Source organism: Lemur catta, chromosome 14 (assembly GCF_020740605.2).
Source record: "Lemur catta isolate mLemCat1 chromosome 14, mLemCat1.pri, whole genome shotgun sequence".
NCBI classification, from domain to species: domain Eukaryota; kingdom Metazoa; phylum Chordata; class Mammalia; order Primates; family Lemuridae; genus Lemur; species Lemur catta.
The window spans coordinates 16,834,001-16,860,108 of record NC_059141.1 but is presented as its reverse complement, the minus strand read 5'-3'; the positions used below and the strand labels follow the sequence as shown (position 1 = coordinate 16,860,108).

Here is a 26,108-nt window from a genome sequence, read left to right as displayed (position 1 = left end):
CCACTCATTTTTCCCCAGCCCTAGACAACCACTAATCTCTTTCCTGATTTTGAAGGTTTGCCTGTTCTGGTCACTTCATACAAATGGAATCGTACAATATGTGGTCCTTGGTGACTGGCTTCTTTCACTTATCATAATGTGTCAAGGTTCTTCTCTATTGTAGCATGTATCAGTACTTTATTTTTGTTGCCATATAATATTCCATTTTATGGGTATACCACATTGTATTTCTGCATTTATCAGTTGATGTTTGAGTTGTTTTCACTTTTTTGTGTATTATGAAAAATAACACCATAACAGCCAAAGACTGGAAATAGCCCCGATGTCTTTCAGTGGACAAATGATTAAACAATATGGCTATACCATGGAATAGTACTCAGCAATAAAAAGGAACGAACTATTGATTCACCCAGTACCCTTCAGAAGTCTTTGAATTATGCTGAGTGAAAAGAGCCAGTCCCCAAAGGTGTTATATATTGCATGTTCTCATTTGTGTAATATTCTTTAAATGACAAAATTACAGAGTTAGAGAACAGATTAGTGGTTGCGGCTGATTAAAGAGAGGGAGTGGAAGTGGACATTCCTATTAAAGGACAGCATGAGGGATACTTACGGTTATGGAAATAATCTCCCTCTTGACTATCACCGTCAGTGTCCTGGTTGTGATACCGTAATATAGCTGCAAGGTGTTGCCACTGGGAGAAATTAGGTAAAGGGCATAAGGATGTCTGTATTATTTCTTATATGCAATTGTATCAAAATAAAAAATTTTTGAAAAAACACTAATAACAAAACTCAGTTGACTCTTTCAGCATTCTGTCTGGAAATCTCCTTAGCCAGATCCACATTTATTAAGTATGTTTTCTAGTTTTCAAGTTAGTGCACATTTACCAGCTTGTGCTGTCACTACCTAACAGCCCTTTCTCCAGCTTCTAGCAGCAATCTCCCCACTGCCCCGTCAGCCTCTGCTGATAGCCTGCCTACCACCCAGGTCCCCAAGCTAATGCCGTGTTTGGGACAACTGGGTAGGACAACTGGGACTCTCTCCTCATGATTTTTTGTGATAGGCTTCTTCATGGTGTGGCAGCCGCAAGACCCTCAAAGGCCTAAACTTGAAAGTTGTGTTAATATCACTTCAGCTACATTTTCTTAGTCAAAGCAACTCACAAGGCCAAACCAGATTCAAGGGGGTAGGAAAATAGTCTCCACTTCTTAATAGGATTAAGTGGTCTAGTTATGTTACAGAGGGGCACGGGAGGAATTCTTGAGGCCACCTTTGAAAACAATCTACCACAGAGCCCACATCAGGGATCCAGCTTATTTAGAGGCATCTAGTAGGGAAAACAGCCCAGGTGCAAGGTGTGCAAGTCAACAGGTGGACTTGAATACAGGCCAACCAGATCACAAGACAAGCATGGCACTACCAGTGTTGGTGAGCTCAGAAATGAAACAGGTATTTTACTCTGTTGTGTTGCTGAATTGAGAGGTCATGGGAAGCCACAGGGTTTTGATTCCTTGTTTACTATTCACTGAAGGTGATCACTTCAAATTATGTCATACTTGTGACCTATAAATGTTTAGAAAGAATGTATAAAATGTGGGCTAAATAAACATTAGTCTTATATTCTAGAGGCTCACATATGTATTTTTTTCCTTCTGAAGATATACTTTAGAATATTTGAGCAGAGAGGACCTTGTTTAACAAACTCTCTTGTGAGTTTTCTTTGTAAATTTATTTTTTATCTTAGCTGTGAGCCTAACTTTAAAAATTATTTGGTGAGAGTAGAGCATAGTATACTGTAAAATTCAAGGAGTTACTTGAAGATTGTATTTTCCATTGACTGTGTTGGGATTGGATTTGCCTTATATTGGATTAATGATTTTGTATTTATTGTGTTGGGGTTTTTCTTTCTTTCTTTTTTTTTGCTTTTTGTTTTAAAATTATTTCAGGCTTACAAGAGAGTTGCAAAAATAGTAAAAGAATTCATATCTTTCACCCAGATTCCCTAAATGATATCTTACATAACCACATTGCAATTATCAGTCTCAGGAAATTAACATTGATGTAAATACTATTATCACATTTACAGATTTTATTTTAATTTCACCAGTTGTCTCACTAATGTCCTTTTCCTGGTCCAGGATCCAATCCAAGATTACATGTTGCATTTAGTTGTCACGTCCTCATCTTAGTCTCCTTTGTTTTCTTTAATCTGGAGCAGTTCCTTAGTCTTTATCTTTCATGACCTTGACATTATTGAAGAGTATGGCCATTTTGTAAAATGATCTTCATTTTGGGGCAATCAGTTCATTGAATCCAGAGGAATAGAGTCTTCTATAGTTGTATTGTCAAATGGTTGAATATACTAAAATATTACAGAAATGATTCTTATCTGTGAATAATAGTCGGGGTTTGATGGCTGAGGGACTAGATAGAAATGTAATCATTCGGAATACCTTTAAGTGACTCTGTATGTAGAGTATATGTTTTATAGGTGTTTATTTTCAAAATTCAGACCAAAAAATTGTGCTTTCAGATGTACAGTTCATAGAATCACAAACAGCCCTTCATAATATCCTTAGCTTGAAAATGCTTTCCTCTTTCTCCAATGCTGACATGGACATTTATTTTATATGGGCAGACATTGTGCTATCAGCAAAACTGTCTATCTAAAGTAAGCAGATAGTTGTAACATTTTATCTGAGACTAGCTACTTAAAAGTTCTCTTAACACCCATATTCCTCAAAGCAAATTATAAACTATTTTTGCATGAATACAGAAAGTTTTTTTCCCTCTGAATATTTTTGATCTCAGTTTACTCATGCCACTTATGCTTAATTTGCTGGGCTTAAAACTTTGGTTTTTTTTTTTTTTTAAATATTTGTTTTTAAAAAATCAAGGAATCACTTCTCAAGCACACATTCATTCTCATTCCCTCTCTCTGACTTTCTCACACACACACACACACACACACACACACACACACACACACACACACACACACACACACACACACACACACACCCTTAACTTAGAGTTTCTAGGACAGTGTCTTCCAAACTGTGGGTCACAGCGCATTAGTGGATCATGAATCAGTTTGACCAGGATTTTGTTTAAATGAAATAGATTAAAATAGAAAATATCAGAATATACCACATAGTAAGGGAAAGTATCATGTTATGAACTTATTTCAGTTATGTATCTTATATATTTGTATGCAAATATAAAATGTATTTGTTATTGTAGACTGCTATTTTTTTAAAAAGTTTGAAAGTTACTATTCTGGAGTGTTTCATCTGTTTGTGTCTTGAACCTGATGTTCTTTAAACATACATGTTGGATAGTTGCTGCATAAATATTTGCATAAGATTTTTAAAACCAGAATTTTATTTATGCTTGATATCTTGTTTGTAAGCTGCATGGCCAAAGAAAACATAAGAGGAAAACCCATAGTGTTGACAAGTTTTCTAACATTACTTTTAAAAGATTTGTTCTTTACAACATTTTCAATTCAAAGAACACAGTTAAAAGACTAATTTTCTTCCTTAATGTAGTTTTATACTGGTTCGTACTGGTTTATATTGCTCCGAAGTACTAGAAAGCATGCCTGTGTATGTGTGGTATTAGAAGTAGAGTTGGTTAATTTTAAAGAGAAGATGCTCCAGAACTGAATTGTTTCAAGTATCACCTAGAGCAGAAATATTTATGCTTAAGATGAGTTGTGCAGGGTTAAGAGGGGTTAGAATCTACACTTCCTTCCTTAAAAACATCCTTCCTGGGGAGGCAACATAGTAAACCGCAAAGATCAGATGGATGCATGACTTCCTTGCAAGCTATGGCAATTATAGTACTTTTTCTTTGTGAGCCAGGATAAAACCTTCCCAACACTCAAGGCTACTGAATAGCTGGAACTGGCACTTGAAAAGAAACCTACTAGTTACCCCTTGGGTCTGGGTTGTGATTATGATTGTGGGCTTTAGAGTTCAACACATCTAGATTTAAATCCCTGCCCACCACTTGCTAGCTATTTCACCTAAGACAAATTACTTCTCAGTGACTTTATTTCCTCATCTGTAAAATGGAGTTGATAATACCTGGCAGGGTGAGGTGGCTCGTGCCTGTAATCTTTGCACTCTGGGAGGCCAACACAGGAGGATTGCTTGAGCTCAGGAGTTTGAGACCAGCCTGAGCAAAAGCGAGACTCTATCTCTACAAAAAAACAGAAAAATTAGCTGGGTTTGGTGGCATGCACCAAAAGTCCTAGCTAGTCCCAGCTACTCAGGAGGCTGAGGCAGGAGAATCACTTGAGCCCGGGAGTTCGAGGCTGCAGTGAGCTATAATGAGGCCACTGCACCCTAGCCTGGGCAACAGGGTTAGACTGTGTCTCAAAAAAAAAAAAAAAAAACAAACAGGTAATGACACTTACCCCGTAGGATTATGAGGAATAAATGAGCTAGTATATGTAAAGTCCTCAGCCCAGTAGCTAGCACGTAAAAGCTCAGTAACTGATAGTTGTTTTTAAATGCTATAGTGACCCACCATTAAAGTAAGGAACATTTTGTTATGTTAGAAAATCTCTAGCAGTTATGAATAGTAGGCCGAATCAAAGTTCCTTATCTGCCTTATTATGGACTGGGTCAGAGGACACCCGATAGGATCATAGGATATAAGAACTAGGAAAATCTGAAGGGTCTTTTGAGATAGTTGTTTTATTTTACAATGATTGTGATACCTTTACAATATAATTGCCTGTTTACCTCTTCGTAACTTCTTCGTATTCCTCACTAGACTGCAAACTTCAGCAAGAACAGTGTGTTATTTGTCTTTGTACCCCAGTGCAAGACCTTGGCACATGGTAGATATTCGAACGCTTGTTGAATGAATGTTCCATGGCTATTGTGTCAACAGTTGGTATAAATGCAAAGACTTGAGTCCTAATCTCTTTATCCCTAGTGCTGTACTCTGCACCACACTGCTTTCTGGTTGAAAAGATTACACACATGGAAATTTTTGGAATATATTTAAAATGTTTTAAGGCTAATAATCAGCCAAAGTTCCTTGAACATTTTAATTATATTTAACTTGGTGAAAATACCTCATGGAGATCAGCCATATTTAAACTGATTCTAACTGCAGCAAGATTTTTTTTTGGAGTTCCTTAAAGCCAAGGGTCGAGTTAATATTTCCGCTTGCTGTATCTCCTGGCTTATAAAGACTAGTACTGAAATCTGAATAGTATCCATTAAATGCTTTTTTTAAATAATATTTTATTTTGCCTCTCAGAGGCTTCATATTTTAACTGTCCTTAACTTGAGTAAACTGTTATATAACCACATTTTATGTTCCAACACTACTTTAGATTTGTCACCATGAAAAATAGTTTGCAGTTACTAGTTGATGCTAACAGAATCCATGTATTTTTATTCAGATGCAATTTAGTTGTATTAGCCAAACTGCTTTAAAATACTTTCTAGTAGGGGAACAAACCAAATAGCCCAATTAAAAAGTGGGCAAAAGATCTGAACAGACATTTCTCAAAAGAAGACATAGAGATGACCAACAGGTATCTGAAAAAAATGTCCAACATCACTAGTTGTCAGAGAAATGCAAGTCAAAATTAGGAGGTATCATTTCACCCAAGTTAAAATGGCTTTTTATCCAAAAGACAGGCATAACAAATGCTGGTGAGGATGTAGAGAAAGGGGAACCCTTGTACACTATTGATGGAAATGTAAATTAGTATAGCAAGTATGGAAAACAGTATGGAAGCTCCTCAAACTAAAAATAGAACTACCATATGACGCAGCAGTCCTGGTACTGGGTATACATCCAAATGAAAGGAAATCAGTATATGGAAGAGATACCCTCACTCCCATGTTTATCACAGCATTATGCACAACAGCCAAGATTTAGAATCAACCTAGGTGTCTCCGTCTATGAATGAATGGATAAAGAAAATGTAGTATATATACACAATGGAATATTATTCAGCCATAAAAAAGAATGAAATCCTGTCATTTGAAACAACAAATATGGAACTGGAGACCATTATGGTAAATGAAATAAGCCAAGCACAGAACGACAAATATCCCATGTTCTCGCTCATATGTGGGAGCTAAAAATTAATACAATCTCATGGAGATAGAGAGTAGAATGATGGTTACCAAAGGCTGGGGAAGGTAGCAGGGAGGCAGGGGATAAAGTGGGATGGTTAATAAGTGCAAAAATAAAGTTAGATAGAATGAACAAGGTCTAGTATTTGATAGTATAACAGGGTGACTATAGTCAGCAATAAGTTATTATATATTTTGAAATAACTAAAAGTGGAATTATAAAAAAATTATAAATGCTTGAGGTGATGGATAACCCAATTACCCTAATTTGATTATTATACATTTGATTATTCCATATTGTATGCCTATATCAAAACATCACATGCATCCCATAAATATATATAACTTATGTACCCATAATAATTAACAATAAAAATTTTAAACTTACTGCCTGGTACAGCAGATATCTCAAGATAATTATAAGGTAGCTTTACCCTGCTGTGGAACTGATCACATACTTATGTCAAATGGAAACTAGCAGGTTTGCTTTTTCCATTCTTGTAGTAGGGCCTTTTGTAAATTAAACTTTATTTTTAGATAATTATAGATTCACGTGCAGGAGATGTGCTCAGGAGGAAGGGGGTGGGTGTGGTTATAAAAGGGCAACACAATACACATGATAAAATTACAGAGGACTAAATGCATATAAATGAATACAAGCAAAACTGGGAAAAATCTGAATAAAATTAGTAGATTGTATCAATGTCAATGTCATAACTGTGATATTATGCTACAGTTTTACAAGATGTTACCATTGGGGAAAAGTGAGTAAAAATGTAGTTGAACACATCTCTCTCTCTCTTAAACACAATCCTCCTTACCCTCTGGCAACCACTAATCTGTTCCCCACTTCTATAATGTTTTCATTTGAAGAATATTGTATAAATGGAATCACATAGTATGTAACCTTTTGGGATTAGCTTTTTTCACCCAGCATAATTCACTGGGTATTTATTCAGTCTCTTGAATGTATCAGCAATTCATTCCTTTTTATTGCCAGGTAATATTCCATAGTATGGATATACCACAGTTTAATCATTTACTTGTTGAACATCTGAATTATTTCCAGTGTGTGGCTATTATAAATAAAGCTAGTATAAAGATATGTATGCAGATTTTTGTGTGAATATAAGTTTTCCTTTCTCTGGGTTAAATGACCAGGAGTACAATTGCTGGGTCACACTGTACTTGCATATTTACTTTTTTAAGAAAATGCCAAACCATTTGCCATAGTGCCTATAACGTTATATTGTCACAACAATGTATGATCCAGTTTCTGAGTTCTTTTTAATTGTAGTAAAATACATATCACATAAAACTTACCATTTTAACCTTTGTAAAATGTACAATTCTGTGGCATTTAGTACCTTGACACAGTGTTGTGCAATCATCACCGCTGTCTACAACCAGCAGTTTGTCATAACTCCAAACAGAAACCCAGTACCCAGTTCCCCATTCTGCCCTCCCCCCAGTCCCTGGCAACCACCAATTTGCTTTTGGTCTCCATGGATTTGCCTATTCTGGATATTTCATGTAAATGAAATCATACAATACGTGACCTTTTCTGTCTGGCGGCTGTTACTTTGCATTGTTTTTGAGGTCCTTCATGTTGTAGCATGTATCAGTATTTCATTTCTGTTAAGGCTAAATAGTATTTCATTGTGTGGATATATACCACATTTTTTTTATCCATTCATCCATTGATGGACACTTGGGTTGTTTCTACCTTCTGGCTATTTTGCATAGTGCTACCGTGAACATTCGTGTACAAGTTTTTGTTTGCCCATTTTCAATTATTTTGGTTATATACCTAGAAGTGAGTTAAATTTCAAATAAGGTATGAAACTTAGGTCAAGGTTCGTTTTTGAACCTCAGGATCTATGGATGTACAATAGCTTCAGTGCCATTTTTGAAAGGCCATCTTGGAAGGACCATTCGAAAGAGTATACTTTTGGAGAATCACTAGAATTTCTGTATGCAGAAGTTTTGAAGAGAAAGGAAAGAATTTTTAATGGAGCATTTTGAAATAGTTGAATGGGTTTTACTGGGATTTTCTTTATATTACAAAAAGCTTAGGCTTGCGTGTTCCTATTATAGGTAAAGCAATTATATTCTCTGTGAAGGAAACACTGAGGTGATGATAGAAAGATAAACTAGTAAACATTGAAGAGTTTTATCCCTTGGATGACAGGAAGCCATTTAAGATTTCAAGAAAGAGAAAGATGTGATCAGATCAAACTTACAAAGATAGAATTTAAGAATAACTCTTGTTAGGATGAAATATGGGCTGTAGGTTCAGCAAGATGATGCAAAGAGGACTGCAGAAAGATATTCACACCTGTTTTAAATGAACTCATGTTATTTTCTGTGTTACTTTGACTCAGAATCTTGAGAAACAACTTGAGAACAACCAACTTTCAATTAATAAAACTGGGACCATTTTGCGTATACTTCTTATGAGTTGTTAAAGTTTTTGTTGAATTTATTCAAGCTCAGTGAAGCTCACAGTTGGGGGGGTGGGGAAAGTTAAATGACTGTCTCGCTGATCTAGCTATAGTTGATTAGGTGCTCAGCTGTAGCAAAGCCCAGATGAATTTGTTTCCCTGGCATAAAATCAAGGATTATCCTAAGTATCAGTAATAATCATGATAATTAAGTGAATCATGGCTTTTCATGTGGCTTCTGAATAACTTTTTGTTTTTTACTGGGAGTTGAAGTACCATCTGCTAAAGTTGAATAGTCTGGCAACCTTAACAGTTGTTACATTTTCCCTAGGAAGTTGTGGAATCATTTGAAAAATTTAGTTGTTTCTCTCATATGCTGGTAAATTACATTCATTATAGAATATAGTGGTCATTAAATATGGTCAAAGTTCAGTCTAACATGAGAGTATGGATAAGAAAGGTGGAGATCCACTGACGGTATTCACTAATTGTGAAAATTTGCCATCTATTTGTGACATTTTACTTTTGGATATTTTGATTGTTGCTTCCTTAAAAAGGTCGTTGATGACATTAACATGATTGAACCATAAGTTTTTATTAGCTCTGCAAACATTTCCAACTTAGCATTGTAATCTAAATACTTTTGCATGGATAAAAAATTGCTTTCATGTTTTTTTGAGAAGCTACTTGTTAAAGAAAGTTGCAACTCTTATTCTGAGAGCAAAATTAAAAAGTTGTGTGACCCATGTAAAATTTGAATTTTGTAATGAATTTATTAGGAATGTCCTCCTTTCTTTGTGTTTATTAATTGCAGATAACAAGGACAAGCCACAGACTTGAAACATGAGTTCAGATGCCAGCCAAGACGTGATAACCACTCCTCCTCCTCCCAGCATGCCTCACAAAGAAAGATATTTTGACCGCATCAATGAAAATGACCCAGAATACATTAGAGAGAGGAACATGTCTCCTGATCTACGACAAGACTTCAATATGATGGAGCAGAGAAAGCGAGTTACTCAGATCCTGCAAAGTCCTGTAAGTTGAAATAATTAGAAGGCTGAAATTTTTCTTCCTCTTTGGAAACCTTGATATAATGAGGCTTAGAAGGTATCTTAAACTACCCTCAGGTTAAACCAGGGATAGAGAAAGAGTGACCAGTTACTTCCAGTCTTTCAAAGGAGAAATGGACGCCTAATTCATATATTTGATTTGCAAACCTTTAATGACAAACTAGTATTGTGTTTGGTGGTTTAAATTTTCTTTTGTGTATTTTCTGGTGTAATGCTTCATTGAAGGGGACAAAAGATTTTACTGAATTCAAGGACACCCATTTCAGACTGAATATCTGTGAAGAAAAGAAAGACACAAGTCATAGAAACCAAGAAACAAGTTACTTACATTCCGTGCATATATTTTCTTCTGCCTTTGGATATCTTGACATTCACAGCAACATAGGAAGATTTAAGGTTTTTGAGGAAGTCTATGATTTGGCAGCCTAATGTTACTATACCTAATGCAGGCACACATATGGGAAAGCACACCAAATTGAATTAAAAGGAGATTATAAATTCAGCTCAAGCTAAAAATTCTGTCTGCATAGCAGTATTCAGACTTTGTGAATCATATTCAAGTGATTTGTTAGTTTTCTTACAAACTCTTAGAATTGCCCGGGTCACATGTAAGTGATGGAAAAAGAACAGCTTGATACAAAATTAATTAATAACTTCATGCATAATGAAAGTCATGCACCCCTTAAGGCAGCATGTTCAGCACGTAGACACATGATGTCCAGGTTAAGGATATATTAAGTTTCCAACTTGAGTACCAAAATCAGTACCAAGGCATAGAGGTGCCTGAAGTGGCCCTGGTAAATCATTTTTGTTGTGGTCCTTATGAATTCAATCACAGAGGTTGAGTCCAAAGCTGAAGGAGAATTCCATTCTAATTCTCCATACCAGTGCTCTTGGTTGAAAGCACTGAAGTACAGTTTACAAAAGCAATGCAAGCTTTGAGGAATTATAAAAGTATAGCTCCTAAAGAAACCGTTTCCAAATGGAAAGGAGATTAACCAGAAAAGTCATGATGAGAGAGTAAATGTTCAGTGCCTTATTTTAGGCAAACTTGAATTTCTATGTTTATAAATACTTGAAGGGCACATTATTTGGATCAAAATAGATTTATTTGGTCCTCTAAAGAAACCCCACTTTTAAGAACTAACTTATTAACCAAATGATTGTAGTGATAGGTAGCATATAGTAATTGAAAGTTTGAGATGAAATTTAGATTTGGTTCATGATTATTAAATTTTGAGATTTCTTTGGGAAGTGCTCCAAAGAGGGACCATTTGACTCTAACTGTAAAATTTAAATGAAAATACTAAACTACATTTTCATGCCAGGGTTTTTGTTTTATAGTTTATCCATTAAACTAAAGACAGTGTAACTTTGAGTAGATATTTAAATTTTTTTATATTTAATACAAATGCATTTCTATTTGTAAATTGGCTTAAAAGTATCAATTTTACTTACACCTTGGAAAACTTAATGAAATAATGCAAAGGACAAACATATAAATTGTTGGCCAGACACGGTGGCTCACGCCTGTAATCCTAGCACTCCAGGAGGCCAAGGTGAGAGGATCCTCGAGGTCAGGAGTTCGAGACCAGCCTGAGCAAGAGCAAGACCCTGTCTCTACTAAAAATAGAAACAAATTAGCCAAACAACTAAAGATAGAAAAAATTAGCTGGGCATGGTGGCGCATGTCTGTAGTCCCAGCTACTGGGGAGACTGAGGCAGAAGGATTGCTTAAGCCCAGGAGTTTGAGGTTGCTGTGAGCTAGGCTAACACCATGGCACTCTAGCCCAGGCAACAGAGCCAGACTCTGTCTGCAAAAAAAAATAAATAAATAAACAAACAAACAAAAAAACCATATAGATTGTTATTTCCCTATTCACTGAATAAGAATAATCATTTTCTGTCCAGATAGGAACAGAGGAAACTGAGGCTTAAAAGAATTGTGGATTGATAATTTTTTCTTTGCTAATGAATTTAAAATCTTGTTTGTGAAAGACTTGGAAAAGTGTGTCAATTTTGTCTTCCTGTTGTATTTTAGAATAGTGGTTTTCAAATTTCTTTTAATGTAACAGAAAATTTTAACCAAAGGAAATGATACATGGTGGCTTATGTTAAATATTAGTTATCTACCATTAAATAACAAAGTACTCCAAAACTTAGTAACTTAAAACAACAAGACTTTATTATCTCACCATTTCTGTGGGTTAGGAATTCAGGAGTAGCTTAGCTGAGTGATTCTGGCTCAAGTTCTCTCAAAGTTGCAGTTAAAACATTAGCCAGGGCTGCTGTCATCTGAAGGCTTGACTGGAGCTAGAGGATCTGCTCTTATAAGATGGATCACTCACATGGCATTTGGCAAAAAGCCACAGCTCTTTGCCACGTGGACTCTTCTCCGAGGCTGCTTGAGTGTTCTCCCCCAGATCAAGTATCCAAGAGGCAGCAGCCTGCAATGCTTCTTATGACCTAATATCAGACATCACACACATGATCACTTCTACCATATTTATAAGTTATAAGTGAGTCACTAAGTTCAGCCCATACTCAAGGGGGGAGAAATTAAGCTCAACCTTTTGAGGGGAGAATTGTCCATTCTCTGGTCTCATTTTATTATTATTTTTTTAGAGGTGGGGTCTCACTGTATTGCCCAGGTGGATGCAGTGGCTATTCCCAAGTATGATCATAGCACACTGTAACCTCAAACTCATGCACTCAAGCAGCCCTCAAGATAACTGCTATAGACATTCCTGTTCAAAAAGGAGAAAAGTAGGTGATACAAAGGAGTGACTGGTCTAGAGCAATTGTGAAATCCATCTGGGTGAAATGTTTGGAAGTTCCTTGATGAGTACTCAGTCCTACTGCTTACCGGGAATGAATGAATCTCCATGGTGCTGCCCTCTGGGTTCTTGGTTCCACTGTCTGAATCATCCCTTATTTTCCCTGAATGGAAGCCCATGTTGGCAACTATGTATTTTTCTCAGCCTGCTTTCTTCTTACAGAGGTTTTGGGGATCTAAAGGCCTTTTTACCTGTTGTACTGTCTTTGTTCCTTTCAGCCCAAGCTTGCAGTGTTTCTGCCAATATAATTCTTTTTAAAATTTTATGGGTCTCCTGTGAATATTGGGGTTCACTCTGTTAGACAAAATCCATAACCAATTAAGATCATAATCAAAGATATTACTAATTCATATTTGTAAGTAACAGATGCATAAGTCTTGTCTTTAAATTTTTTAGTTAATTTGGGAAGAAAGAAAATCAGTAGAGAAATAAAAGCCAAGTATAATACTTTTTTATTAAGCACTTATTATGTGCCAGGCACCTATTATGTATGTATGATAATCTTTAATCCTCAAAGCAACTCAGTTAAAGAAGTATTAATATCCCTAGTTTATAGATGAATAAACTGAAACTTAGAGACATTAAAAAACTTGCCAGAGGTTTTATAGCTTAGTTAAATGGTGGGGTAGGAATTTAAACTCCAGAGCTCACACCCTTAACCACTAGTCTGTACCACTTATGACATTCAATAACAGTGAAAGAAATTCCATCCATATATTATTGTTTTATTCATCTTCAAATTCTCTTGCTCAAGTTAACCCACGAAGAATTTCCAATCATAAGACATTTTGGTGTAAATGTAAATTTGGGTGACAAAAGTAGCACCTTAGTACTTTAAGCTGAGAAAAAAAAAGAACAAAGTATTTGTTTCATGCTGACACTATTGCTTCTTTGTAGGAATGCCAGAGCCTTTCTTCATATTTAAATTTTTTTAAGAAAATATTTATCTTAAAAATTAAATACCAGTGGGTAAACTAGTTTAACTGGAGATTTCATTAATGCAGTACAGAGAGAATCCACAAGTTCTCTTTAACCAATGTGCTCCTCATATGTGATGTCTATGGAGACTTTAGGGTGTAATTTACCCCCCTTTTCTCAAAATGAAGTGTCCAGGACAAACTGGTGGAATTAAGTGATGCTTCATCGAAGTTAATGAAGCATATAAGTTAAAAACTAGCAGATAGCACATTGAACAGAGTAGATATTTAGTAAGTTCTGAATGCATGGATGGATATGTGAATAGCTGGGTGGACTAGGAGACATTAAACACTTGAATGTCAATCTCTTACTGAACTTGACTGTTTAGTATGGAAAATGGTTGGCTTCTTAAGCCTTGCCACAGTAGGAAGCAGTTTAGGCTGGTTGACACAAGTGTGCAATGTTATACTGAAAAACAGGACAGTAGAAGTTTAGTTAGTGTAAGCCAGGCACATGACATACTAACATTTTTTAATAACAGGGCACTGTCTAATGCTATAAGGTTATTGTGAAAGGAGGAGAAACTTCAATGCCATGTGCATTTAGGATATCACTAGAATTAAGGCCTAAATGTTAACAGGGTGACTTAATTAGAATAATTGGTCAAAATCACCATGATCTATATGGTCACTTTGTACGTTTAAGATGCAAGTATTCTTTATTAGCTTTGTTTACATTTTTATGGTATAGCAGCTTCGGGAAAAGATATTATTCTCACCTTTAGCTTCATGTTAGTTAAGATTTAGGTATAGGAGAGATACCATCCAAAAGAAAATTTGGTTTATTTGTTTTTTCTCCTTTCAACAGGGCCAGTGATATTCTATTTCCAAATGAATACATTTCTTAATGGAGAAATTCTAAGTAAGTTTGTTATGCTCCTAATCCCACTTTAGGAGAGATCTAATAGCATAATTGGAGGGTGCCTTGGGAGCAGCAAGTCTGTAATCTTTTTTTTTTTCCTTTTTGCCCCAATTTTCCTCTCTAGTAATTATTATGAGGTAGAACATCCAGATGTGGATATTTAAAATCCATCTCTCATGTCTCTGATGTTTATCAGTATTGTTACCTGAGTTTCCTAAGTTTCTTTCTTTCTTTCTTTTTTTCTTTTTTTGTTTGCCTTTTGTTTTTTGTTTTTTTGCATTAACTGAAATAATTGTATCGGATCATTTTCCTTTATCAAATTCATCTTCTTTTCTATGACCTAAAAAATATTTCATGTATTGACACTTCTGATCTTGTGTACAGAGGCATAAGATCTGATATCACAAGTTAATTCTACTTTTGGTCTATAGTATACAGGAATGTATGTAAACGTAAAGTATACTCTTAGCTGACATGAATCTCAAATCTCTGAATCTTTCATATTTTTAGAAGTTTATTTTTGTTCACACCATACAAATTCAGTTTATGGTCTCACTCCCCTCAATGTTGATAGGAAATGTATAAAATAAAAGGGTGTGAGATTCAGATAAGGCTTTTAAGGTACCGTCTGTCTAACTTAAACGTTTTGCTTTTCACCTAGTTACTTTTTTCTACTCTTTTTTTTTTTTTTTTTTTGAGACAGAGTGTCACTTTGTTGCCCTGGCTAGAGTGAGTGCCGTGGCGTCAGCCTAGCTCACAGCAACCTCAAACTCCTGGGCTTAAGCGATCCTACTGCCTCAGCCTCCCGAGTAGCTGGGACTGCAGGCATGCGCCACCATGCCCGGCTAATTTTTTCCATATATATTTTAGTTGGCCAGCTAATTTGTTTCTATTTTTAGTAGAGACAGGGTCTTGCTCTTGCTCAGGCTGGTCTCGAACTCCTGACCTCGAGCGATCCACCCGCCTCAGCCTCCCAGAGTGCTAGGATTACAGGCGTGAGCCACCGCCCCGGCCTCACCTAGTTATTTTTTGCCATACTTTTTGGGCCTGTGTTTGAGAGAGCTGTCCAAACTATAATGCTCTGGGGACAAACTAAATTTGCAAGTAGGATTTTATTTGAGTTGAAGAATTAAATGACTTTTTAAAAATTTATAATATTCAATGAAGATGAATTTCTTATTTAAAGAAAATTAATTTCACCCAGTAGATGATTGACAGACCTAATTTACACAGGAGGAATTTCTCATTAAAGTGATGGAGTGATAAAACTGTTTTCTGGCTAATAACCTATGAAATGGATCTTTGCTATCATTATTAACTCAGTCAAGATTGAGATCAGATTCTTCAATCTTGACTGAGTTAATGAAAAGAAAAAGAAAATCTAACTTACTATTTTATGAATCGAGCACTGAACTAGACACTCAAAGACTCTAGAAATGTACATGACACAGTTTCAGTCTTCAGATATTATGTTATAGTGGAGTATGAAAAATATATCAACAATCACAATCATACGATAGGTACCCTAATTGTAGTTTAGGGGGGTGTTAAGAGTTCAGACTGGGGTGTGGAAGAGGGGAAAAGGTAGAGATCCCTTCTAACTAGGGTGATGAGGAGGGACTTCAAGGAGAAGGTGGCATTTAAGATGAATGTTGAATAAAGAGTAAGAATTCATTAGGAAGAGGACCAGTGGAAGCCAGCGCTTGCATTAGATGAAATAGAATGAGCAAGGCTAGAGAGTGCAAGTTGTCATCAGGCAATGCTGAATGAACCTCATAGGCCAGACCAGAGCATGAGGTAAATGGTAGATAAGGCCAAAAAATTACGTAGCTGCAGATGGTGGAAATTTTGGAGTACCAAGCTGTTTTCACCTAAGTTGGGGGTCAGTACATTTTCTTATCATTTCCAGTTTTAATTCACTGATACGATTTTTTTTTTAAAGAGACAGAGTCTTGTTTTGTCACCCAGGCCAGAGTGCAGTGGTGTAATCATAGCTCACTGCAGCCTCGAACTAATGGGCTCCAGTGATTCTCCTGCCTCAGCCTCCTGAGAGGTTGGCTCCAAAATTTTTTTATACATGTTTGTATACAGTACTTGTTTTGGATCTCGGTTCAAATCTTTGCTTCACCCACCACTTATTAGTTATGTGACATTAGGAAACTCACTTAACTTGAGCTTCCATTTCCTTGTTTGGTAAAATGGGGAAAATACCTCATGTAGTTACTGTGACAATTTAATGAAATAACATAAAAGCATGTAATGCCGTGCCTAGCACGTAGGCAACGATTTTTGTGGAAATTATATAAATTGCTAATTTACAGCACATTATGCTTTTGGGGCAACACTTTGAAGATTATAATCATAAGTCCTTAGACTGTAATTTGGTTTTTGAAGGTCATAAAGAATCTGGCACCCTGACTGCACTCTGGCTTATTCATCTTCACAAAATGTAACAGCCCCCACTACCTCCTCTTCTCTGTTCTTCTGTGTCTGAGAAGGAAGACATGGCTTAAACTGTGGTTTTGTGTATGTGGAGTTTGATCTTTTAACCTGGCTCTTCTCTAGTGGAGACTCTGGGGAACTGTTGGCTAATGTGACTTCAGATGCCCGGCATGTGACCTCGCTGCCCTGCTCATAATAAGCTAGTTTCTCGTTATGCTTTGATGAATTCCTGGCTCAAAAGGGCAAGTACTTAGCCTGGGACTCCAGAATCACTGTAATCTGCTGCTGTGTATTTTTTTGCTTTATGTACAATTACAACCTGATGCTCTAATCTTGCCTAAGAGGTTTACTCAGCGTTTCTGGTCACAACATGCTTGCTGCCTTATTGGTTGTATTTGGTTTCAGAGATACAATCCAGCTCTGAAAAAATTAGGAAAAGATCCTGTGCCCAATTGAGAGTTCGAGATTTGAGTCTTCATTCCATTTACTTATTAGCTTTGCAGCCTTGAACAAGTCATTGCCTATCTTAGGACTTTTTTTTTTTTTTTTTTTTGAGACAGAGTCTCGCTCTGTTGCCCGGGCTAGAGTGAGTGCCGTGGCGTCAGCCTAGCTCACAGCAACCTCAAACTCCTGGCCTTAAGGGATCCTATTGCCTTAGCCTCCTGAGTAGCTGGGACTACAGGCATGCGCCACCATGCCCGGCTAATTTTTTTCTATATATATTTTTAGTTGGCCAGATAATTTCTATTTTTTAGTAGAGACGGGGGTCTACTATTGCTCAGGCTGATCTCGAACTCCTGACCTCGAGCGATCCACCTGCCTCGGCCTCCCAGAGTGCTAGGATTACAGGCGTGAGCCACCGTGCCTGGCCATATCTCAGGACTTTGTTGTGAGACTCAAATGAATCAACTATAAAGGATTATTTTATTAACATTGAACTTTAGTAGGAATATGATTAACTGCCCATAAAAATAAATAAAAATTTTATTCTTTTAATATTTTAATAGAAGCTTAAGGTTTACTGGTAAATTTTAAAAATCAGCTGAAAGTTTTAAACACTAGTAACTTTTATACTGTTTTATGACATATTATCTGAACAATATTTCAAAAACATTTGAAACATTAAAAAATGAGTTAAAAGATGAGTTATGAACATTCATGACAAACCTTTTGCACGAGAATTCTTACCTGTTAAAGCACTGTCAACTATATAAAAAGGCTAGGGAGATTTCATTTACTTTGAAAATTTTCTTTGCTGCATAGAAGCTATTCACCAACCTTAAAGGGGGCATTCGTATTTTTCCTCTTATTCTTAATTGATTTCAGAGGGCTTATACATCCCTCTAAAACGCCATAGCTGTCCCAAAGCTTTAGAATGATACTCACATGTTGTGGGATATGTGGAAATGAAAAGGCATTTTCACTAATGGAAAAAGAGCATTTGACCTGTGTCCTTGCCTCTGACCTTTACCAGCTGTGTGACTTTGAACAGGTTTTCAACCTTTCTTATTTAGCTTTCTCATCAGTTTAATAAATAGTTATGATTCTCTTGAGTAACTGGTTTTTAATCTTAAGGCCTTTGTAAATCAGTACACTGAGCAGCTTGGCTTGATTCATATGGCTGCCAGAGAGTTTAGATAAAAGTTGGCCCATCTCTAGGAAACGCATACAATTTTACGGCTTTCACTTTGTATCTTAACTTCACTCTTGGCTATGGCTGCCCTCCTTATGCTTGTTTTCTCTTTAGCTCTATTTTTCGTACCTATATTTAATTTATATTATTTTATTTTGTAATTATTTTAATCTATGGAAGCTGCCTTAAGTTCTTCCTGGAAGAATATGCAGGCAGCACATTCAATAAAATAGATAATGCCTGTTTCTCAGAGCTGTTATAATGTCCGTAATGAGTGAGACATATAGTAGGTATCTTTTTTATTTTTTTTTACTTAATCAAAGAATATTTTGATTATAGCTGCTTTGAAGTGAGAAAAGTTTAAGTGGTTTGGTTTTGAAGGGAAGATAAAGTTTCAGAAAAGCAGATTGATCCATTGCCATGTGTCCAGAAGTTTTCTGTAGTTTATATAAAGATAAAAGAGGATATCTGGAAGGTTCTTTTTCATTTTAGCCTTAAGCATGGTAAAATACTCACGTTACCCATCTGTATGAAGGCGTTTGTCTGTCTTGTACACAGCTCTCAACCATTTTATGTTCACTGGGTCTTGGGTATTAATGGAGTTTTCTGATAAATATGTCTTTGTAGAGACATATTTTATAGGACAGTTTCTCTGGTTTAAATCATGTTTAAATGAACTAGCTATAGTCAATGGAATTAGATGTTTTTGAATTTTTATAATTGTACTCATGATTTATATTTAACAAGCCTTAAATTTGTAAAAGAAAAGCCGTATGTAACTGGTGTAAACTGCTGCATGAACTTGAATTCAAATATGATCCCAATTAGTAATTTTTTTTAAATTAATCACTCAGACATCCACCCGCATTATTAGCAGAAAGTACAGCATCTTCCTCTTGGAATTTCAGCTTTCCTATGAATTGTCCCAAGAACTTCAGTGACTTACATAGTCCAAGTGGGTTCATCAGTGGCGTACATATCCAACATGTGCTGTGGATTGTGTATCCATGCCTCTGGGTATGTGAGAGAGAGACGCTAGAGTCTGTTCAGCCCACCACTGCCACTGTGCTTTCCTGTCTTACACTGTCTAACAGGAGCTATAGGTTCACTGCTGACCCAGATACCTGTGCAGGCCACCATGGTGCATCAGGGAAGGATGAACCTCTTCTTGTACTAAGCTCAGTTAACATGTTTCATGGTGCCCCCATGGTTGAGCTGCGGAGATTAGCACCCAGTTCGTTTAGTTTACATCAGACACTTCTAAACTATTCTAAGAGCAACACAAGCAGTGAGTCAGGACTGGTCTAACATCTAACTCCTCATAGCCTTGGAACTACATTTCTCCTTCCCACCATGGGCTCCTGTGGCATTATTTAAAAAAAAAAAGAGTTCCTGGACTTCTGGATAATTCACCCATCCTCTAAGAAGGACTCCAGGAAATCTTATTCCCTCCCTTGTGGGGAAGGCTACTGTCAGTGACTCAAAACAGATTCACCTTTCTAAGGGAGGTTTCCTCAGCGATCTCCAAGGTGATTATACCTACCCTTCTTGGAGGCAGTGATTTCAAAATAGTTTTCTGCCTTCTCCCTCTTAGTTGAAGGGGAAAAAAATTGAATTTAATTTCTGGCAGGGCATCTTGCTACACATGTAACTAATCTCAAATGGAAGAGCAAAGGTTAAGCGATTTATATTGCAAGAGCCTTCATCTTTAAAATGAATGAAGTAGACATGAGCAAGAAGAGAACAAATGATGAATTTAATAAAGTAAGTGTTGGCTGAATGTGAAGGAAAGCCAAAACCAGCTATTAATATTTCAATTAATGTGAAGGATTGGGAGCAGTTTCAGATGATGAATCATATTAATACCTTAAGGGTTATTGGAATAGAGGTATTCCCTTTAATGTTCAGGATTTTGATTTATATAAACACTGTTTCTGCCTCTACCCCACTCCCCCACAAAAGTTACAGTACAACTCCAGAATAGGAACTTATGGAACCCAAAGTGGGGAAAAAAGAGTTGTTTCTTTAGCAGAGTATTGCAGAAGGGGAATAATTAGTCCTCAGCTCTTCTTAGTTTGCTTTCAGAGTTTATGGAGCTAAGAAATTGCCATGGAAATCATAAAATGGAAACCATGATTATGTCTTAGTTGAAAACTTTCACTGTGAGTCACTTTATATTCAGAGTGGTTCCCCATTTAAATAGGGACTCTGTCCTAACTTAGATGGAGGCTGCTAAGCAAGGATTGGGTCTCCTTTTGCAGCAGTTTACATTTGGTGGGAGTTGCATATTAATAAGAGTTGTTTTATCTAGACCTGTCTAGTGTAGATATCATAGTATCTCATTTTCTTTGAAATTAAGAATGCCTAATGATTTTTCATCCCCCAAAGCAAGCTTCTTACTGTTGCTTCCAGTGTTTTGATTTTATTATTTTACCTTTTATATTTGTTTTTAAATAGTACAGGTAAAAGCTATTCAAAAGAGGGGTGGGGGAAAAGATTGATTGTATCAGAGCAAATTATGTTTGGGTCGTTCTGTTCCAAGTGAGATCAGTGTGCTCAGGGTTTATTTTTGTGTATTACAGGCCTTTCGGGAAGACCTGGAATGCCTTATTCAAGAACAGATGAAGAAGGGCCACAACCCAACTGGATTACTAGCATTGCAACAGATCGCAGATTACATCATGGCCAACTCTTTCTCGGGCTTTTCTTCACCTCCCCTCAGTATGTCAGTTTTGGAGAGTTTTAAAAATTATAATTTTATCTCTACTTTGGAATGCTAATACCTCTCTAGCAGCATATTCTGCTCAGTTTCAGTCCTTGTTTATAACATCCAATACTTCGAGTAACAGTGTTAGAATTTCCTACTTTTTCATATCAACCAAGCATTTACTAGACTTGTGAGGATTACAAAATAGTACAAGACATGGCTCCAGGCCAGATATAGAGGCACGTGCTGTAGTCTCAGCTACTTGGGAGGCTGAGGCGGGAAGATCATTTGAGCCCAGGAGTTTGAGGCCACTTGAGCAACATAGCAAGTCCCTGTCTACAAAAATAACACATGGTCCCTACCTTAGATAAATGTTGAAGAGACATACCATATATGCACAAAAATAATATGTTATTATAAAAACTATATAGCTATATCTGTGAGGTAACTACAGAGGAAAAAAATTATAAAGCAATTCATAAGAAATTGTCTAGTAACATTTTATGTTATAATATGTACATTCACAGTTGGAATTGATTATTGGCTGAGATTATAGACTGAGAAAACCTTATGGAAGAAGATAGGCCTGAACTAACCAGGTTTTAAAAAATGGAGTAGTTAGAACTTGATGTAAAAGACAGCTTAGGACATTTTATTCATTCAGCAGATGTTTAGTGAGAGCACCAATTTGTTTAGTGAGAGCACCAATAAGGATACCAAGAATCATAAGGTCTTAAGCTCTAGTACTTTACATCTCGACTGTGAAATATGTACAGAAATCACTGCAACACGAGGGCAGTTGCACAGAGAGCTGGAGAAAACTATCAGGGACTGCTTCAGGCCAGACTCAAGGGGTGTTTTTTCCCCGTTTTTTCTTTTGTTTCTTTTGATCTCCCTTTTCCCCTCCTTTCCTTCCTTTTTTTTTTTTCCCCTGTTAGAAATTTATAAATAGGATTTCAGTAAATTCAAGTATTTCTCAAATAGAGGGAATAGATTAAAAAAAGAAATGATGGTGGGAACAGGTAAGATGAGGATATATTTGTAGAACTGCAAGTGGACCATTATGTTGGCACATCAGTGAGAGTCCTGGTGTAGAAGCCTGGGGAGACCAGTTGGGTCTGATTGAAGACAACCTTCGCTGTTAGACCAAGGAGAGCTACTAGCGTGGACAGTGAAAAAAACTTGTGAAGAAAGAGTTGCTAGGCGATAACTTATAGGTGTTTTGTTTTGTTTTTGGTTGTGTGTGTGTGTGTGTGTGTGTGTGTGTGTGTGTGTGTGTGTGTGTGTTTGAGACAGGGTCTTGCTCTGTTGCCCAGGCTGGAATGCAGTGGCACGATCATAGTTCATTGCAACCTCATACTCCTGGGCCCAAGCAATTCTCCTGCCTCAGCCTCCCAAGTACTGAGGACTACAGATCTGCGCCACCATGATGATAATTTAAATGAGTACCAGCAAAGGGAAAGAAACTAAAGTCAGATCAGTTAAAGAATCTTGGAGAAAATCTTGATGTGAGGTATAAGTACCTAAATTAGAGTAGTGGTTGTGGATGTCAGAAGGAAGAGACCAGTAAGAAAGGCATAGCCAAGGAAGTGTAGATAGGTCCTACTTAGCAGCTTTGATGTGGTGATGTCTTTGGTGAGTGGAAAAAATGATGAGTTCCAAAATCAATGAGTTTTCTAGTTTGGGAAAAATATTCTACCAGAAGAAACAGAAAAATTCAAAGGTTGAGCTAGTTTGATTCACTTTCTATAATATTGAGCATCTTTTTATGGGCAAAGCACACTTTTAGGGACAAGAGAATGCAGTGATAACAAGACAGACAAGATTCCTCTTCTCATGGAGATAGAAAATGGACTAAAGGAATAAATAAAGTGATCGGATAACAGGGAGTGCTATTCAGAGAATTACAGTATGGCGATGTGATAGAGAACAACTGGGTGGTACTTTAGATCGGGTGATCAGAGAAACCTCTCTGAGGAGGTGACATTTAGACTGAAATCTAATAGCAAGGAGTGAACTGTACCAGGATCAAGAGAAAACATTCCAGGTCGGGGGAACTAGTACGAGTGCCGGATGAGAATAAGACAGCAGGAATGGGTTTAGCCTCTTCAAGGGACAAAAATAAAGATAACTGTCTGGACCATGGCTTTCAAGGGGACAGTAGAACAAAGATCAGAACACAGAGACTAAGTCATATTAAAATCTGGTTTTAATACGGCTGAATATAAATCATATCACATCCGGGTTTCGAAGTTTGGATTTTATTCCTAACTTTGAAAAGCCATTTTAAGCAGGAGGATGGCTTACAAAGACCACTATATGTTTTGTGTGAAGAACGAACTGGGAGATTTCATAGTATTATTAACAAAAATAGCAAAGTCCAGCATTGGAGATGTAGTTTGGCTTGGGAAATGGAGGAAGTTCAACTTTAGGCATGCTTGATTTGAGTTGCCAAGACATTGCAGCAGTTGGAACAGCAGGCTGAGAGCTTAGGAGAGAGACTTGGCAGATGGACAGAGAAAAGTATTACTCAAAGCTGTGGATATTGATTAAATAATCATAGAAGAGGGTATAGGCAGAGAAGAAAAGAGCCCAAAGAGAAAATTTCAAAGAAGAAGACTGGTCAGGGAAGACAGAAATAATAAAAGAAGCATCCTGTGAATGTCCTAGATTCCATGGCAGCTACAGGAGATTTGGCTGGCTGGCTGGAATGTACAAAGGCATGGCAGCAGGAAAGCCATATGCCAGTACTCAGAGGTCAGGAAGTAGAAATCAACCAGTTTGCCTGGAATACTTGTATTGTCAAAAGTAGAAGTTACAGTTGGAAGGTTAGGGGGAGAGGAGTTAGGTTAATGGCCGACTCTAAAATTTTGTTAGAAATTATGCTACGTTGTATAGCTAACATGTTAAAACTATTTCTTTGAAGTAGTTTGAAACATCTCAAAATTAGGAGATAGATCTTACATTAAAATATTGATTTGGGCTTCTCTTTAAAAGTTTCCTACCGGGCCCATATTCCCAGGTTAAAAGCAGTGCTTTAGAAAACTCAATCTGTTGATTTTATGCAGAATGGATTTACAAAGAAAGAGGGGTACAGGCAAGGACAAGAATGAGAAGCTTATTGCAGGAGTCCACACATGAGTTAAGGCCTGAACCTCAAGTATGGAAAATGAGGGACCTTGTGAAGAAAAGAATCATGGAATGTGGTGACAAATTACATATGGTGGCCCAGGAAAGGTTAAGAGGTAAAGGTTACTTAGAGTTTGAGCCTGCAGAAATTGTAATATCATCAATATTAGAAGAAAAGTAAGGAAAAGAAAAAAGATGAGAAAAATCAGGAGAGATAAGATGAAATCACTCTCAGACCCTTTACATTTTTATGTTACTGTGTTGTAGGCAGTTAGCAAGGGCAGGATGGAGAATGGGGAGGAGGGGCTGGTCAGAGATAAACATTGGGAAGTCATCTATGCAGAAGTAACTTTGGGGAGGCTTAGAAATGTATGATGGTTTTATAGGGAAATGTAGAATGAGAAAGGAACATAGTGGAGGAGTGAGCTTTGGGAAAGAGACATAGTTGGGGGAAAGTAGCAGGTAGAGAACTTATTGAAGGAGAAAAGAAGCAGATGGAAAGGTAAGGAGAGATCCAGGATAGTATCACATGGGCCTGGAGAAGAATTCTAGGAAAAAGGCAATATAAATGGTGTCAAGCTGTAAAGAGGTCAAGGAGAATGAAGACTGAGCAAAAGTTCAACTTGGTAACAATTGAAGTTGGCAACTGAATCATTAGAGACCTTCAAGACTACTTCAAGATCTTCAAGAGAGCAGAAGCCAGACTACTATTTGTACGCATTCTTTTCCATCTTAAATGCTTTTTGTGTTTGAATAAAAGTTAAAAGAGATATTAGAAAAGTAGCTTTCTGTTGAGGGCTTTCCATCATAAAATTAGCAATCACCTCAGTATTTAATAACACTGTCACCTTTGGGGTCATGTGACCATTTTTCCCTGGTGGTGTGAACCTTTGCTGTAGTCACTTCCTAACAAGTACTAGATGAAGCAACTTTTACCAAGCGATCAAAGGTAGCCAATACTTATTTCTATTCTCAGTGTACTTCTCTGAAGAGGATAAGGTAATAAAACATTGTAGGGGCTGATAAATTTCAGATTATTGTTCACAAGGCTAGGCTCCTTCTTGGCAACTAATTTCCAGGTAAGGGATTACTTGACTTGAATCTCTCTCCACAATTTTTTTCTCTTTTAGGTGTTGGCATGGTCTCACCTATCAATGACCTTCCCGGTGCAGACACATCTTCATATGTGAAGGGAGAAAAACTCACCCGCTGTAAACTTGCCAGCCTGTACAGACTTATGGACTTGTTTGGGTGGGCACACCTGGCAAATACATATATCTCAGTGAGTTCTTTAGCTTTCAATTCTTTTTTTCTAAAATTCTAACCATAAGGCAACTGTACTGTTTGCAGACTTATTCTCTGAACCTAGCATGCTGGATCACAACCAAATGCTGATTTAAACCTTCTCTCCGAGCCAGAGGCTACAATTCCCCCACATTTCTTCCTTTACTATCTTTGTCATTCTTTTTGTTCAGACCAGCTGCAGAACCTACCCAGGAAGAAACCTTGTGGCAGAATTGTCCCTCTCTGTGACAATTATATCTGAGCATCAGTGGTGTTAAAAAGTATTTGAGGCAAGGAAGACAGAGAGGGTCAAGGAAGTTTCCTGTCTGGGCTTTTATTTTTTAAATATATTTTTCCCATTCACTATCCTTTTGTTTTCACTTTGCCACACTTGGAAGCAAGATGCTATTTGGAAGCAGAAATGTATAAATATTAAGATATTATGTGATTGAAATGCCACAGACACATGGTACAGTCTACCAACAGTCTCTCTCCTTTCTCCCTGGTCATTCCTCAGTTTCCCTCTTTCATCTCCATCTTAATTCCTTCCTAGGAAGAGATTCTGTTCTCTGTGCCCCTTTTCTCTTAATTTCCATGTTGTGAATT

The 26,108-nt window shown here is 37.0% G+C and overlaps 1 protein-coding gene across 9 annotated transcripts in view; it reads left to right on the top strand.

The window, feature by feature from the left end:
* ADD3 (adducin 3) overlaps nucleotides 1–26,108 on the top strand; it is a 124,153-nt gene that overhangs the window by 83,887 nt on the left and 14,158 nt on the right. For 8 of the 9 annotated variants that reach the window (XM_045568824.1, XM_045568830.1, XM_045568829.1 and 5 more), the window contains exons 2-4: nucleotides 9,373–9,596; nucleotides 20,965–21,103; nucleotides 25,349–25,500. In XM_045568824.1, the coding sequence (XP_045424780.1) occupies nucleotides 9,402–9,596; nucleotides 20,965–21,103; nucleotides 25,349–25,500 (486 nt within the window). In that variant the 5' untranslated portion in view covers nucleotides 9,373–9,401. Of the gene's footprint in view, nucleotides 1–9,372; nucleotides 9,597–20,964; nucleotides 21,104–23,632; nucleotides 24,932–25,348; nucleotides 25,501–26,108 lie in introns of those variants that run through there. The other variant, XM_045568831.1, reaches the window with a different exon arrangement.